This window comes from Heptranchias perlo, chromosome 8, assembly GCF_035084215.1.
Source record: "Heptranchias perlo isolate sHepPer1 chromosome 8, sHepPer1.hap1, whole genome shotgun sequence".
Taxonomy (NCBI): domain Eukaryota; kingdom Metazoa; phylum Chordata; class Chondrichthyes; order Hexanchiformes; family Hexanchidae; genus Heptranchias; species Heptranchias perlo.
Window position 1 is genome coordinate 74357050 of NC_090332.1, and position 17529 is coordinate 74374578.

General features: G+C 44.1%; 1 protein-coding gene across 1 annotated transcript in view; it reads left to right on the forward strand.

Moving 5' to 3' along the window:
- The window catches only part of LOC137324234 (metabotropic glutamate receptor 1-like), a 236232-nt gene that overhangs the window by 110205 nt on the left and 108498 nt on the right, over positions 1-17529 (forward strand). The window contains exon 3 of the mRNA XM_067988380.1: positions 17067-17302. Within this exon, the coding sequence (XP_067844481.1) occupies positions 17067-17302 (236 nt within the window). The remainder of the gene's footprint in view (positions 1-17066; positions 17303-17529) is intronic.

The window sequence follows — 17529 nt, forward strand, 5'->3', positions numbered from 1 at the left end:
AAAACACAGGATAATAAAACGCTGTGGGAAAACACAGGATAATAAAACGCTGTGGGAAAACACAGGATAATAAAACACTGTGGGAAAACACAGGATAATAAAACGCTGTGGGAAAACACAGGATAATAAAACGCTGTGGGAAAACACAGGATAATAAAACGCTGTGGGAAAACACAGGATAATAAAACGCTGTGGGAAAACACAGGATAATAAAACGCTGTGGGAAAACACAGGATAATAAAACGCTGTGTGAAAACACAGGATAATAAAACGCTGTGGGAAAACACAGGATAATAAAACGCTGTGGGAAAACACAGGATAATAAAACGCTGTGGGAAAACACAGGATAATAAAACGCTGTGGGAAAACACAGGATAATAAAACGCTGTGGGAAAACACAGGATAATAAAACGCTGTGGGAAAACACAGGATAATAAAACGCTGTGGGAAAACACGGGATGATAAAACGCTGTGGGAAAACACAGGATAATAAAACGCTGTGGGAAAACACAGGATAATAAAACTCTGTGGGAAAACACAGGATAATAAAACGCTGTGGGAAAACACGGGATGATAAAACGCTGTGGGAAAACACAGGATAATAAAACTCTGTGGGAAAACACAGGATAATAAAACGCTGTGGGAAAACACAGGATAATAAAACTCTGTGGGAAAACACAGGATAATAAAACGCTGTGGGAAAACACAGGATAATAAAACGCTGTGGGAAAACACAGGATAATAAAACGCTATGGGAAAGCACAGGATAATAAAACGCTATGGGAAAGCATGGGATAATAAAACATGTTGTGAAAACAGAGCTCTTGGGAAGAACCCTTGTTCCCATTTGTGAATGAGGTGTTGATACCTCATCAAAAGTTGGAGCAGTTCTGACTTGTCTGATTTTCCTGAAGTGTGGAGCAACTTTGCACATTTCACTTTGCTGCTGTGCTATTCTTCACAATGTTTTCAATCCAACCCCAGGTAGCTGGCGAGAAGTGCCTCGCTGTGACATACCAAAGAGATGATTTTAACAACAGCTTTTAAACAACACTGCAGGAGCTACTAACTCTAGACCTGTTACATTCCCTGCATGACACCCAGCTGGCAATTTGAAAAACTCATCGAACTGACAGCCCAGAGTCCTGAAGCATTGGCCAAAGCTGAGTCGACAGGACCATCGGCAGTCATCGGTCATCCCTTAACACTGAAAATTAAGTACTGCGAATGCTAGAAATCTGAAACAAAAACAGAAAATGCTGGAAACACACTGCAAATCAGGTACAGCACCCATGGAGAAAAATGAAGTTAACACTTCAAGCACATTGCCCTTCATCAGAACCAGATAATATTTCAAATGAACAGCTTTCCCTCGCATACTTGCTTCTTGTAACTTGTTCATCTGTAATATTATCTGGTTCTGATGAAAGGTAATGTGCCCGAAACATTAACTCTGCTTCTTTCCACGGGTGCTGTTACCTGCTACTGTGTCAGCCTTTGCTCAGTTTGTAGCACTCTTGTTTCTGAGTCAGAAGGTTGGGGGCTCATAGTCCCACTCCAGAAACTTGAGCAGTACTGAGGGAGGACTGCAATGTCAGAGGTGCTGCCTTTTGGATGAGACGTTAAACCGAGGCCCCATCTGCCCACGCAGGTGGACATTAAAGATCCCATGGCACTATTTTGAAGAAGAGCAGGGGAGTTCTCCCTAGTGTCCTGGCCAATATTTATCCCTCACCCAACATCTCTAAAAAAACAGATGATCTGGTCATTATCACATTACTGTTTGTGGGACCTTGCTGTGCGCAAATTGGCTGCCGTGTTTCCTACATTAAAACAGTGATTACACTTCAAAAAAGTAACGCTTGGCTGTAGAGTGTGTGGAATGTCATGAAAGGCGCTATATAAATGCAGATCCTTTCTTTCATTTTTGACCTGCTGACTGTTTCCAGCATTTTGTGTTTTTGTTTACCTTCTACCCTAGGCCGTTTGCGATCACAAAATAACAATCAGAGCGACCCCCACATTGGACATCTCAAACATAAAAGCCTCTCCTTCCCATCCAGAGACTGCTGAAAAAGACAGATCTATCTAGTTCTCGGGTTCATGATTTGAAGGTAGGAAAAGTGCGCCGTTAGAGTTAAAACCCCGAGACAATGTACCAAAACCCTGCTCGTCTGTGTGCCAGGCGTGTCACTTTTGATTAGGCTTCACACTTCATTTTGAAAGAAGTGGCCTTTCCCTCCAACTACTGACAAGTACTTAATGAAAGGCTGCCGATTGTTGCTGGCTCCCAGTTACCCGAATGATGTACGATAAAAGACTATAAATATAACTAATTGCTTATCTGTTCAAATTAAAGAGTCTGATCTCAGCTGTGCCTTCAGGGAGAGTAGTGAGTCAAGGCCTGGTGCATCTCTACACTGGAGGGAGGAGAGCAAATCAGAAGACAAGTCACCCCAGGCCATTCCCGCGCATGTTCTCACAGCTGGTTACAGCCCAGCACTGGCAGGCAAGTCACCTGCCCTCCTTCTTGGCTCAGAAAGGAGTATGTTTTTAGGAGTCCTGTGAAGAGAACGTGTTTAATGAATAAATTCTACACTTCCAAATAAACACTGCTTACAAAATGAGAGAGATGTACTTCTGTTCAATAAAAAGAAAGAACTTGCATTTATATAGCGCCTTTCACGACCTCAGGACATCTAAAAGCGTTTCACAGCCAATGAAGTACTTTTGAAGTGTAGTCAATGTTGTAATATAGGAAATGCGGCAGCCAATTTGCGCACAGCAAGGTCCCACAAACAGCAATGTGATAATGGCCAGATCATCTGTTTTTCGTGATGTTGGTCGAGAGATAACTATTGGCCAGGAGTCTGGGAAGAACTACCGTGCTGTTCTTCGAATAATGCCGTGAGATCTTTTACTTCCACCTTAGCGGGCAGAAAGGGCCTCGTTTAACATCTCATCCGAAAGACGGCACCTCCGACAGTGCAGCACTCCCTCAGTGAATCTGAATATTAGAATGGAATTCAGACGCATCAAGAGATCTCTATAAAATCTAGTATCAGTGAATGGTGTTTCTATGTCAGCCTTGGCTCAGTTGGTGTCACACTCGCTCCTGAGCCAGAAGATTGTAGATTCAAGCGCCTCTCCAGGACTTGAGCACGTAAACTAGGCTGAGGGAGTGCTCCTTTGTTAGAACTGCTGGCTCTTACTTGAGATGTTAAATTTAGGCCTCATCTACCTGTTCAGGTGGGTTTGAAGGATCCCATTGTAGGGACCTCTCCCACTATCCTGGTCAACAACTCTCTCAACCAGCACCTCCAAACAACTGATTAAAAGGTCATTTGTCTCACTGCTGTTTGTGGGACCTTCCTGTGCACAAATTGGCTCCCAAGTTTGACTAGAAAACAACGGTGAATAACCTTCAAAAAAGTAAATTGTTGCCTGTGAAGCACTTTGAGGCTGTGATGAAATGCTATATAAATGCAAGTTCTTTCTTCACCTCCATTGTTTTTTGTCACTAAAGTAGAGAAAGACTTGCATTTATATAGCGCCTTTCACATCCTCAGGACATCCCAAAGTGCTTCGCAGCCAATTAAGTACTTTTGAAGTGTCGTCACTGTTGTAATATAGGAAACGCAGCAGCCAAATTGCGCACAGCAAGGTCCCACAAACAGCAATGTGATAATGACCAGATCACCTACATAGGCACATAGGAACATAGGAACAGGAGTAGGCCATTCAGCCCCTCGTGCCTGCTCCGCCATTTGATAAGATCATGGCTGATCTGTGATCTAACTCCATATACCTGCCTTTGACCCATATCCCTTAATACCTTTGATTGCCAAAAAGCTATCTATCTCAGATTTAAATTTAGCAATTGACTAGTATCAATTGCTGTTTGCGGAAGAGAGTTCCAAACTTCTACAACCCTTTGTGTGTAGAAATGTTTTCTAATCTCGCTCCTGAAAGGTCTGGCTCTGATTCTTAGACTGTTCCCCCTACTCCTAGAATCCCCAACTAGCGGAAATCGTTTCTCTCTATCCACCCTATCCGTTCCCCTTAATATCTTATAAACTTCGATCAGATCACCCCTTAACCTTCTAAACTCCAGAGAATACAACTCCAATTTGTGTAATCTCTCCTCGTAACTTAACCCTTGAAGTCCGGGTATCATTCTAGTAAACCTACGCTGCACTCCCTCCAAGGTCAGTATGTCCTTCCGAAGGTGCGGTGCCCAGAACTGCTCACAGTACTCCAGGTGCGGTCTAACCAGGGTTTTGTATAGTTGCAGCATAACTTCTGCCCCCTTGTACTCCAGTCCTCTAGATATAAAGGCCAGCATTCCATTATCCTTCTTGATTATTTTCTGCACCTGTTCATGACACTTCAATGATCTATGTACCTGAACCCCTAAGTCCCTTTGGACATCCACTGTTTTTAACTTTTTACCATTTAGAAAGTACCCTGTTCTATCCTTTTTTCATCCAAAGTGGATGACCTCACATTTGTGTACATTGAATTCCATTTGCCACAGTTTTGCCCATTCACCTAATCTATCAATATCCCTTTGTAATTTTATGTTTTCATCTACACTGCTTACAATGCCACCAATCTTTGTGTCATCGGCAAACTTAGATATGAGATATGAGACTTTCTATGCTTTCATCTAAGTCGTTAATAAATATTGTGAATAATTGAGGCCCCAAGACAGATCCCTGCGGGACTCCACTAGTCACATCCTGCCAATGTGAGTACCTTCTCATTATCCCTACTCTCTGTCACCTTTCGCTCAGCCAACTTCCTAACCAAGTCCGTACTTTTCCCTCGATTCCATGGGCTTCTATCTTAGCTCACAGTCTCTTATGTGGGACCTTATCAAATGCCTTCTGGAAGTCCATATAAATAACATCCATTGACATTCCCCTGTCCACTACTTTAGTCACCTCTTCAAAAAATTCAATCAGGTTTGTCAGGCACGACCTATCTTTCACAAATCCATGCTGGCTCTCTCTGATTAACTGAAAATTCTCGAGGTGTTCAGTCACCCTATCCTTAATTATAGACTCCAGCATTTTCCCCACAACAGATGTTAGGCTAACTGGTCTATAATTCCCCGGTTTCCCTCTCTCTCCTTTCTTAAAAAGCGGAGTGACATGTGCAATTTTCCAATCCAGAGGGACAGTTCCTGAATCTAGAGAACTTTGAAAGATTACAGTTAGGGCATCGGCAATCTGCTCACCTACTTCCTTTAAAACCGTGGGATGGAAACCATCTGGTCCTGGGGATTGGTCACTCTTTAGTGCTATTATTTTCTTCATTACTGTTGCTTTACTTTATGTTAATTTTATCGAGTCCCTGTCCCCGATTCAATATTAGTTTTCTTGGGATTTCCGGCATGCTATCCTCTTTTTCTACTGTAAATACTGATGCAAAGTAATCGTTCAACATGTCCGCCATTTCCCCATTGTCAATGACAATATCCCCACTTTCAGTTTTTAAGGGGCCAACACTGCTCCTGACCACCTTCTTTTTCCTAATATAACTATAAAAGTTCTTCGTATTGGTTTTGATATCCCTTGCAAGTTTCTTTTCATACTCTCTTTTTGTAGCTCTTACTATCTGTTTTGTGACCCTTTGTTGATCTTTGTATCTTTCCCATTCGCCACGATCTGTGCCATTTTTTGCCTTTTTGTATGCCCTTTCCTTATATCTTATACTGTCCCTTATCTCTTTAGTTGTCCATGGCTGTTTTTTTTGGCAAGTAGAGTTCTTGCCCCTCAGGGGTATAAACCTATTCTGTATCACGTTAAATGTTTCTTTAAACATTTCCCACTGATCATCAGTCGTTTTACCCATTAATAGATTTGCCCAGTTTACTGTGGACAGTTTCTGTCTCATCCCATTGAAGTTGGCCTTTCCCAAGTCTAGAATCTTAGCAGCTGACTCACTTTTTTCCCTTTCAAACACTACATTGAACTCGATCATGTTATGATCGCTATTGGATAGATGTTCATGCACAGTTAAGCCGTTAACTAAATCTGGTTCATTACTCATTACTAAATCTAATATGGTTTGCCCCCTTGTTGCCTCCAGGACATACTGCTGTAGAAAACTATCCCGGACACACTCAAGAAATTCACTACCTTTCTGACAGTTGCTAGTCTGCTTTTCCCAATCTATGTGAAGGTTAAAGTCCCCCATTAAGACCTGTTTTAGTGATATTGGTTGAGGGATAAATATTGGCCAGGACAATTTTTTTTTATTCGTTCATGGGATGTGGGCGTCACTGGCGAGGCCAGCATTTATTGCCCATCCCTAATTGCCCTTGAGAAGGTGGTGGTGAGCCGCCTTCTTGAACCGCTGCAGTCCATGTGGTGAAGGTTCTCCCACAGTGCTGTTAGGAAGGGAGTTCCAGGATTTTGACCCAGCGACGATGAAGGAACGGCGATATATTTCCAAGTCGGGATGGTGTGTGACTTGGAGGGGAACGTGCAGGTGGTGGTGTTCCCATGTGCCTGCTGCTCTTGTCCTTCTAGGTGGTAGAGGTCGTGGGTTTGGGAGGTGCTGTCGAAGAAGCCTTGGCCTGCTCTTCTTCAAATAATGCCATGGGATCTTTTACGACCGCCTGAGAGGGCAGATGGGGCCTCGGTTTAACATCTCATCTGAAAGACGGCTTGAACCCATGTCCCTCTACCTTAGAGGCAAGGCTGATAGCCTTGGTGAAGTTGTCCAGCATCGGGGAAATTGCAAAGCCTGCATAAATTCATTTCCTTTTTCTTGAACTGAAGCTACATTCCTCCTGTGATTAGAGATTTTGGGAAGGTGATATTGAGTGAATCAGGCTCCTCCCATCGGCTTGCTGTTATTAGATAATTTGATAATGAGTACATTCTAAAATCAGAGACTGAAGAAGTACCAAGGTGAACCTTTTCAGTGAGCACCTTACTTCTAATAATACTTTGTAAAGTGTGAGCCGATTTTTGTGATGCAGTAGCAACATAGGAACAGAAGTAGGCCATTCAGCCCCTAGAGCATGCTCCGTCATTCAGTTAGATCATTGCTGATCTGTACTGCAACTCCATTCACTACGATGGATGGGAAGGGTCTTGTTTGCAATAGAGCGGACATTTTGCAGAGCAGGAAAGAGAGGGTGGAACACAGGGGCTCACGGGGGAGATCCAATTAGATTATTCACATGGACGATTGGAGGATCGTGGTGGTTCAAGATGGGAATTTAGAGGAGATTAGCAAGGTCAGCCCCTTGAGAGCTAGAAGAGGGGGGAATGAGGCAGCTTGGGCAGGTGCTGGGTGAGAGCCAATGCTATGTTCCTTGGGAGAGTAACATTGGACGCTGTACAAGATTGATACCGGCACATCAGTCATATGGAAAGGACCTTGAGAAACAGAGACTAGGGTGAGAAGGGGCAGTAATGAGTTAGAGAAGTGTAGCAGGGCAGAAAATGAGTCTGGAGCATCAGTCAAGTGGTGGCCAACACTCAGAAGGTCTTGATTACATCTAAAATTCTGGAAAGAGGGTGGGGAGGGGACACTGAAAATTGCCAAACCCAATTCCTCCCTATGTCTTCAGCCTGACGCCCGTAGTGGGCAGCGGTCTGGGGGCAGTGAGGCCATAGCATAGTTTTCCCCGGGCATCTCTGCACTGACGCATCTAGCGAGCATTGCCAGAGGCAATGGAAATGTCCCCTCCCATCTCATTGCAGCAACTACACTGGGCCCGCACCTAATACAGGACAGGCTCAGCTGTGTCCTGTGGGGAAACCCCATGGAATCCCAGTGGGGGCAGAGATTCCCCCAGCACAGGGCAGAGAAAAATCAACCTGATTACTTCTTTGAGGCCCTGTGTGCATAATGTATGTGATATTTTCCCCTGGTGATATGTTGCTTCAGTAAATTTGCTTCACTACTGCAATGGGCAAACTGTTGTCCAATTCAGGCTGCTTGGACTATGCTAAACATCAGAAAGAGCACTGCATGCCCTGGACTGCCCATGAGCAATGCTACGAAAGTTCTTCCAGTGTATCTTAGAAAGATCCCATTTTTATTTGCATTTTTCACTATTTAAAGAAGAAGGAAAGAAAGGCCTTGCATTTATCTAGCTCCTTTCATGTCCTCAGAATATCCCAATGTGCTTCAGAGCCGCCAATGAAGTACTTTTTGAAGTGTAGTCACTGTTGTAATGTAGGGAAACAAAGCAGCCAATTTGCGCACAGCAAGGTCCCACAAACAGCACTGAGATAAATGACCAGATAACCTGTTTTTTGGTAACGTTGGTTGAGGGATAAATATTAGCCAGAACATCGGGAGAACTCACCTGCTCTACTTCGAATAGTGCCACACGATCTGAGAGGGCAGATGGGGCCTTCATTTAACGTCTCATTCGAAAAGACAGCAACTCCGACAGTGCAGCACTCCCTCAGTACTGCACTGACGTATCAGAGCCTAGATTATGCGTTCAAGTCTCTGGAGCGGGTTTAAACCCACAACCTTCCTACTCTGAGGCATGAGTGGTACCACTGAGCCATGTTTTACATTAATCGTATTACTTCTTGCATTTAGCCAAGTCACAATGACATGATCACTGCTGCAGCGGTTCCTCTATCTCTAAATTTTCCAACAGCTCAAAGTGCATCAGCACAATGGTGCTTGTGTGTTGCAATGCCAACATCCTGTGTCATGACAGTAGGCATAATCTCTAATGAGTTTGACCCAGAATGACTCGCCTTTTGATTTTCCCTTCCCCCAGCCTACATGGAAACAGGAGGAGGCCATTCAGCCCCTCATGCCGGTTCCATCATTCCATTAGATCATGGCTGATCTTTATCTAAACTCCATTTACCCACCTTGGTTCCATATCCCTTAATACCCTTACCTAATAAAAATCTCTCAATCTCAGTCTTGAAATTTTCAATTGACTCCCAGCCTCAACAGCATTTCGGGGGAGAGAGTTCCAGATTTCCACGACCCTTTGTGTGAAGAAATGCTTCCTGACATCACCCCTGAATGGTCTAGCTCTAATTTTAAGATTATGCCCTCTTGTTCTGGACTCCCCCGCCAGAGGAAAGAGTTTCTCTCTATCTACCCTACCAGATCCTTTAATCATTTTAAACACCTCAGTTAAATCACGTCTTAATCGTCTGTGCTCAAGTATAGTGCTCACACCTCCTTGACAGGAGAAGTTTAAAGGAAAGGTTATTCTAGTCCAGCATTGAGTGCCTCCTGACAGCAAGCTCAAAGCGGGATTGACAGAGGGCTTGCAGCAGACCACCTGCTCAACTGGAGGGACCAGATGGACTGGGGAAAGGCAGAGGGAAGTTGCACTATCAGGTGTTTACTAGTCTTTGCGTTGATAGCCTGTGTCTATAAATAGTCCACAGAATGGATCTTTTAGAAATGAATTTCCCCCAAGTTAATGTTCAATTACTAAATTACAGATATTGTTAAGTGATGCATGTCCTAATTAATTAATTCTATATCCAGAGACTTATTTACGATGGATTAGGATCGATATAATTTACATTTTATTGCAAAGGGATAACTGGACATCAATCCCTCTGCATAATCACAGTGGTAGAAGTGGTGGGCCCAATGCAGCCCTTTTATCATTCACAGGCCACTTATAGAATCATAGAATCTTACAGCACAGGAGACGACCATTTGGCCCATTGTGCTTGTGTCAGCTCTTTGAAAGAGCTATCCAATTAACCCTACTCCCCCACACTCATCTTAGCTATTGCTTTTGCAGCGTGCTTGCTGGTGACACTATTTTGAATCTATTGGATAAACTCCTGAGTGGGAGTAATGCACGATGGGAGTGTCGATCAGAGATTCAGCGTGACAGTGTTGTAGCCTTGTCTCCAATTTGCACTCCCTTCAAGCATGGCTCCCCGTTGGGAGTGTCAGATTGGCAAATTTATTCTATTCTCAATATAGAGTTATTCCACAAGTGTACAGAGAGGTGATGGCCCTAAGAGTGGGCCACCAAGTCGAGTACAGTCTAGGACCTGAGCTGACCTCCAACTGAGAGATCAGAAATGACTGGGATAAACAACATAAATTAAAGGAGCTGAACAGGAACATAGGAATATAGGAACACCATTCAGCCCCTCAAGCCTGTTCCGTCATTCAATTAGATCATGGCTGATCTGTATCTTAACTCCATCTTCCTGCCTTTGCTCCCTATCCCTCGATACCCTTATCCAACCAAAACCTATCGATCTCGATCTTGCAAGTTTCAATTGACTTCCAGCATCCACAGCATTTTGGGGGAGAGAGTTCCAGATTTCCACTGCCCTTTGTGTGAAGAAGTGCTTCCTGATTTCACTCCAGAACGGCCTAGTTCTAATTTTAAGATTGTGCCCCCTTGTTCTGGATTCCCCGGACCAGAGGAAATAATTTCTCTGCATCTATCCGATCGAATTAACACTTTAAACACCTGGGTTAGATCACTCCTCAATCTTCTAAACTCAAGGGATTACAAGCTAAGTTTATACAACCTGTCCTCGTAATTTAACCCTTTTAGCCCGGGGAACCTTCTGGTGAATCTGCAGAACCAGCTGGTGATAGCAGCAATTCTCACATAAACTAACCTTGTACTGTGAAGAGTACGGTGCTGTTCTACTTAACTCTCGTTTAATCCGATGTCATGTTGATTGTAAAGTGATGCTGCAGGGAGTTGCTTACTCAGCTCCTGCTGCTGAGGTCATTTATATTCTATCTGGTTCTGGTTATATGAACGCTTTCTCATTGTCCTGACCCATTTTATACATGAGGATCCAACTATGTTTTTAAGTAGGGCACAAAAGTGCTATAAAATCTATAGGAGTACAGGGAACTTAGAAAGACCATACAAACACCATGGCCCAGAATTTACTGCTGGCGTGAGGCATCTCGCAGCATACCCCATTAGTTAAACTTTTTCCCTCACCCTTCAGCTCAAAAATGTTTTGCCCTGTAAGTTGCTGGAGGTGCAAGGTGATAACAGCACGGTGAGGGTAACGGGGCATCTGGGATCTTGGTGAATGACGGGACCAACAGTGCATCTCCTTAACTATTGAGATTTAAGGATTGAGAAAGAAACAGAGGAACAACGGAGAAGGAAATAGGGTGAATTAGAGTCAAATTTTTTTAATTTAAAATTTTTAATTTATAAAATATCCAACAACAATTTACTACCTGCAGGAATGAGACGCCACAGTTTAAATTGTTCCCTTTCTGGGGTGGAGAGGTTGATTGGCATTGTAGAAACGTAAATCTCCTCATTAAAAAGGTACCTATGCTGTTAAGTACTAGCCCTAACTATCTACAACAAGTTTAATTGGCAATTAATGCACAAATGCAGCAACTTCACGAAACTCACGAGGAGATTGAGGGCGAGCTGTCGCTTTCAGAAGGCTAACAGCGGAGTGTTACAAATCGTCCAAGACTTGCGGTGATTTGCAATTGACGGGGTATCTCTTCCTCACCACAAGTTGCTGGACGATTTACACATTAATAACAACGAGTGGCATCACACTTGCCATTATTTTGGCAGCAAATTCTGGCCCAATATGTTTGTGAACGCTCCTTGCCTATTTTCACGCACATTCCATCCATTTCTGCACAAACAGTGCATGGAATAAACACAACACCTTTGCACAAAAGGTGGTTAAATGTGGAATTCTCTGCCACAAACCATTGATTTAAAGCTTCTTTTAAAAGGGGATTATTTAGTTGCTTGAAAAAGAGGAATATCAAGGGGCATGGGGGAGGGGTGAACAGGAGAATGGGTTAGAATTAGTAGGATATTAAATAGTATGGGGAGTGAACATGAGAATTGGTTAGACTAGGTGGGATTAAAGGACATGGGGAGTGTAAAGGAGAGTGCGATTAGACTGGGATATTAAGGTGTATGGGGAGTCAACAGGAGAGTGGGATTGGGCTGGATGGGATATTAAGGTGTATGGGGAGTGAGCAGGAGAATGGGCTGGACTAGGTGGGATATTAAGGTTTATGAGCAATGAACAGGAGAGTGGGATTAGACTGGGTGGGATATTAAAGGGTATGGGGAGTGAGTAGGAGAATCGATTAGACTAGGTGGGATATTAAAGGGTATGGGGAGTGAGTAGGAGAATTGATTAGACTAGGTGGGATATTAAAGGGTATGGGGAGTGAGTAGGAGAATGGGATTAGATTAGGTGGGATATTAAAGGGTATGGGGAATGAGTAGGAGAATTGATTAGATTAGGTGGGATATTAAAGGGTATGGGGAGTGAGTAGGAGAATTGATTAGATTAGGTGGGATATTAAGGGGTATGGGGAGTGAGTAGGAGAATTGATTAGATTAGGTGGGATATTAAAGGTTATGGGGAATGAGTAGGAGAATTGATTAGACTAGGTGGGATATTAAAGGGTATGGGGAATGAGCAGGGTGTGGGATTAGACTAGATAGGCCATTTAGGCGTATGGGGAGTGAGCAGGAGTGTAGGATTAGATTAAGTGGAATATTAAGGTATATGGGGAATGAGCAGGAGAATGGGGTAGACTAGGTGGGATATTAAAGGGTATGGGGAGTGAGCAGAAGAATGGGTCAGACTTGGAGATCTTAAGGTGTATGGGGAATGAGCAGAAGAATGGGTAGACTAGGTAGGATATTAAAGGGTATGGGGAATGAGTAGGAGAATTGATTAGATTAGGTGGGATATTAAAGGGTATGGGGAGTGAGTGGGAGGACCGATTAGACTAGGTGGGATATTAAAGAACATGGGAATGAGCAGGAGAATGAAATTAGATTAGGTGGGATATTAAAGGGTATGGGGAGTGAGCAGGTGTGTGGGATTAGACTAGGTGGAATATTAAGGTATATGGGGAGTGAGCAGGAGAATGGGTTAGACTAGGTGGGATATTAAAGGGTCTGGGGAGTGAGCAGGAGAGTGGGTAGACTAGGTAGGATATTAAAGGGAATGGGGAGTGAGCAGGTGTGTGGGATTAGACTAGGTGAGATATTAAAGGGAATGGGGAGTGAGCAGGTGTGTGGGATTAGACTAGGTGAGATATTAAAGGGAATGGGGAGTGAGCAGGTGTGTGGGATTAGACTAGGTGAGATATTAAAGGGAATGGGGAGTGAGCAGGTGTGTGGGGTTAGACTAGGTGAGATATTAAAGGGAATGGGGAGTGAGCAGGTGTGTGGGATTAGACTAGGTGGGATATTAAAGGGAATGGGGAGTGAGCAGGTGTGTGGGGTTAGACTAGGTGAGATATTAAAGGGAATGGGGAGTGAGCAGGTGTGTGGGATTAGACTAGGTGGGATATTAAAGGGAATGGGGAGTGAGCAGGTGTGTGGGGTTAGACTAGGTGAGATATTAAAGGGAATGGGGAGTGAGCAGGTGTGTGGGATTAGACTAGGTGGGATATTAAAGGGAATGGGGAGTGAGCAGGTGTGTGGGATTAGACTAGGTGAGATATTAAAGGGAATGGGGAGTGAGCAGGTGTGTGGGATTAGACTAGGTGAGATATTAAAGGGAATGGGGAGTGAGCAGGTGTGTGGGATTAGACTAGGTGGGATATTAAAGGGAATGGGGAGTGAGCAGGTGTGTGGGATTAGACTAGGTGGGATATTAAAGGGAATGGGGAGTGAGCAGGTGTGTGGGATTAGACTAGGTGGGATATTAAAGGGAATGGGGAGTGAGCAGGTGTGTGGGATTAGACTAGGTGAGATATTAAAGGGAATGGGGAGTGAGCAGGTGTGTGGGATTAGACTAGGTGAGATATTAAAGGGAATGGGGAGTGAGCAGGTGTGTGGGATTAGACTAGGTGGGATATTAAAGGGAATGGGGAGTGAGCAGGTGTGTGGGATTAGACTAGGTGGGATATTAAAGGGAATGGGGAGTGAGCAGGTGTGTGGGATTAGACTAGGTGGGATATTAAAGGGAATGGGGAGTGAGCAGGTGTGTGGGATTAGACTAGGTGAGATATTAAAGGGAATGGGGAGTGAGCAGGTGTGTGGGATTAGACTAGGTGAGATATTAAAGGGAATGGGGAGTGAGCAGGTGTGTGGGGTTAGACTAGGTGAGATATTAAAGGGAATGGGGAGTGAGCAGGTGTGTGGGATTAGACTAGGTGGGATATTAAAGGGAATGGGGAGTGAGCAGGTGTGTGGGGTTAGACTAGGTGGGATATTAAAGGGAATGGGGAGTGAGCAGGTGTGTGGGGTTAGACTAGTTGGTTCTTGGAGAAAAACATTGATGCAGACTTCATGAATCAAATGACCTAATTCTAATATGTCTGGTCAGATTGTTCCGCTTTGTTGAATGTGCCATGGATTAAATTATTCCAGTGATTCATTTTAATTTTAAGTCTTTGTTTAAATTTTAGATAGATAAAGAAATGGAGCAGCCAAGTTACATTGGCGTGCAGCACTGCATGGAACCACAACAAGTTGATGTGGAGACTGAGCTACTGCACTAGCAGGGGAGTGGGACTCTCAGGCACTGAGGACAAGAGGGTTCCTGTAGAGGAGGGTGCATCTAAAAGAAAGAGAGAAGGACTTGCATTTATATAGGGCCTTTCATGATGTCAGGACGTCCCAAAGCACTTTACAGCCAATGAAATACTTTTTTGAAACAGGAAACAGGAAACACAGCAGCCAATTTGCGCTCAGCAACTTCCCACAAACAGCAATGTGATAATGACCAGATAATCTGTTTTAGAGATGTTGCTTGAGGTATAAATATTGGCCAGGACACCGGGGAGAATCTCACTGCTCTTCTTCGAAATAGTGCAGGGGGATCATTTACATCCACCGGAGAGGGCAGACAAGGATGTGGTTTAATGTCTCATCCGAAAGACGACACCTTCGACAGTGCAGCACACCCTCAGTACTGCACTGGGAGTGTCGGCCTGGATTATGTGCTCAAATTGCTGGACTGGGGCTTGAAGCCACAACCTTCTGCCTGGTGCTACCTCTGAGCCATAGTTGACACGGAAGGATCGAACCATTTTCACACGTGTATATACTTCTGCATTCAAATAAAGTGTGCTTGGTTTTGTTGGGAAATTTGAATGGAAAAGAATGTTAAGAGTTGGAGCGAAGCCTGGCCAGAAATGATCTCATGGAAAAAGCCTAAAGACTCTGGTGTTATTAAACTGTGATGGAGGTCACATGCATTATGTAAAACACAACAGATTGAGTTTAAGTAAAACAGGTTTAATGCGTGAAGTGGATCTGTTTATGTTTAGTGTGCCGATTTTAACTGTGAATTATTGTGGTTGCTTTGGGTGGTATGTGAATATAAACATTAATGGTTCAGTGTGAGGCATTCCTGGTGATTGGATTGTGCATTGTATCAGATTCCATAAGGATTATAGTGCATTGGGTGTGAATTCTGTTGGTGTTTAAGCTTGCTATGCTGATTGTGATACAAATAGGTTCGGGTGTCTTGCATTGGTTTTCATGCAAAATATTCTGGCTTGCTTGAGGGTGTTAACAGCGACGGGTCTCACTTCTCAGTCGCACAGCTAAATAGAAAAGTGCACTAGAGCTGCTCCTACTTTACCCATCAGTTAACCATCTCTCCCTATCACAACAAAAAAGGGGGCCATCTTTAACCAAAAATAACAGCCTCCCTGCCGAGCAGATGTACTCCGCACGTTCACAGGCGGATCAACGCAGGCAAAAACCGGTCCCGCTCTATGCAAGAGTTTAGCATGCCCACAGGCTATTGCGGTCCCCATGGAGACTGACAGGCAGGCAAAGTTTGATCCATTTGGCACTGCGCGCATGGGGGACTTTTAAAGGGACCCACGCGGGTAAGTGCAAGTCGAGCGATCGGCACAAAAGGATAGAAAGCGAGTCCGCTGAAATTTCCTGCAAAATACTCACACAAAAAAAGGAGCCATTTAAAAAGATACAGGGTGGCCTTTTTAGAACAGTCTCATGATACAGTGATTACTTACCTATTTGATGCACAGAATAAGTGAGCGATTATGGTACTGGACTCGCCGCTCAGAGCTCGTGAGTTCAAATCACAACATAAGAACAAGAGTAGGCCATTCAGCCCCTCGGGCCTGCTCCTCCATTTAATTAAATCATGGCTGATCTGTACATCATCTCCATTTACCCGTCTTAGCTCCATATCCCTTGATATCCTTACCTTACAAAAATCTATCGATCTCAATCTTGAAAGCTCCAATTGTCCCAGCATCCACAGTCTTTTGGGGGAGAGAGTTACAGATTTCAAAAAAGCAGTTTAAACCAGTTGTTTTAAAGTTTGACACCCCAACAGGAACATGAACCTTGAACTCTCAGATCCCCACCTCTCTTAAAAGTCAGACCCTCTACCGACTTAGCTACGCAGGCCATCATGGTGAATTGAGGCAATGGAATTCAGCAAATAAATTGTGGCCTGGTTTATTCATGTCCTTCACTTCTTTCACCCCACCAGTGACAGCCATGCCTTCAGCCGTCTAGGCCCTAAGCTCTGGAATTCCCTCCCTAATCCTCCTTGCTTCTCTACCTCTCGCTCCTCCCTCAAGACGCTCCTTAAAACCTACCTCTTTGACCAAGCTTTTGTATGATAACACTCCTGCGAAGCGCCTTGGAACATTTTACTACATTAAAGGTGCTATACAAATGCAAATTATAGTTGTTGTTGTAGTGTGCCCCATTTTGTTTTAAAAATTCAAAGAATGTCTTTGACAGCCGAATGTAGCAAGGCAGGCTAAAGGTAAATGAAATTACTTAGAATGACATAGAATGTACAGCACAGAAACAGGCCATTTGGCCCAACAGGTCCATGCCAGTGTTTATGCTCCACACGAGCCTCCTCCTGCCCCTCTTCATCTCACCCCATCAGCATCTCCTTCTATTCCTTTCTCCCTCATGTACTTATCTACTTCCCCTTAAATGTTATTCGCCTCAACCACTCCATGTGGTAGCGAGTTCCACATTCTAACCACTCTCTGGGTAAAGAAGTTTCTCCTGAATTCCTTATTGGATTTATTGGTGACTATCTTATAGTTTTGGTCTCACAAGTTATGGTTACTGTCATCGCTTTCTCCCGTTGCAGTGACGGATGGGCGGACCGCGAAGAAGTGATTGAATCCTACGAGCAAGAGGCAGTGGGAGGGATTACGATCAAGCTGCAGTCCGCCGAGGTCACCTGGTTCAACGACTACTTCCTGAAGCTGAAACTGGGCAGCAACACCCGCAATCCGTGGTTCTCCGAGTTCTGGCAGCATCGCTTCCAGTGCCGTTTGGAAGGGCACCTTGAAGAGAACCGAGCCTTCACACGACTCTGCACGGGTAAGTGAAACATCAGTGCCTGCATCTCAACACCGCGTGGGATATACTCTACTCCTCTTAGCTCAAAGTCACTGAAAACAAAATATTGCAATAACACAAATTAAACATCACAGCAGAGTGGGAATTGACGGGCCAAAATCTCGCCGTTCCCCGTCTACGTGCGGCAGGAGCACGTGTCGCGAAATTTGGCGCTCCCAGCCAGCCATTTTCCACCCATTAACTCTAAT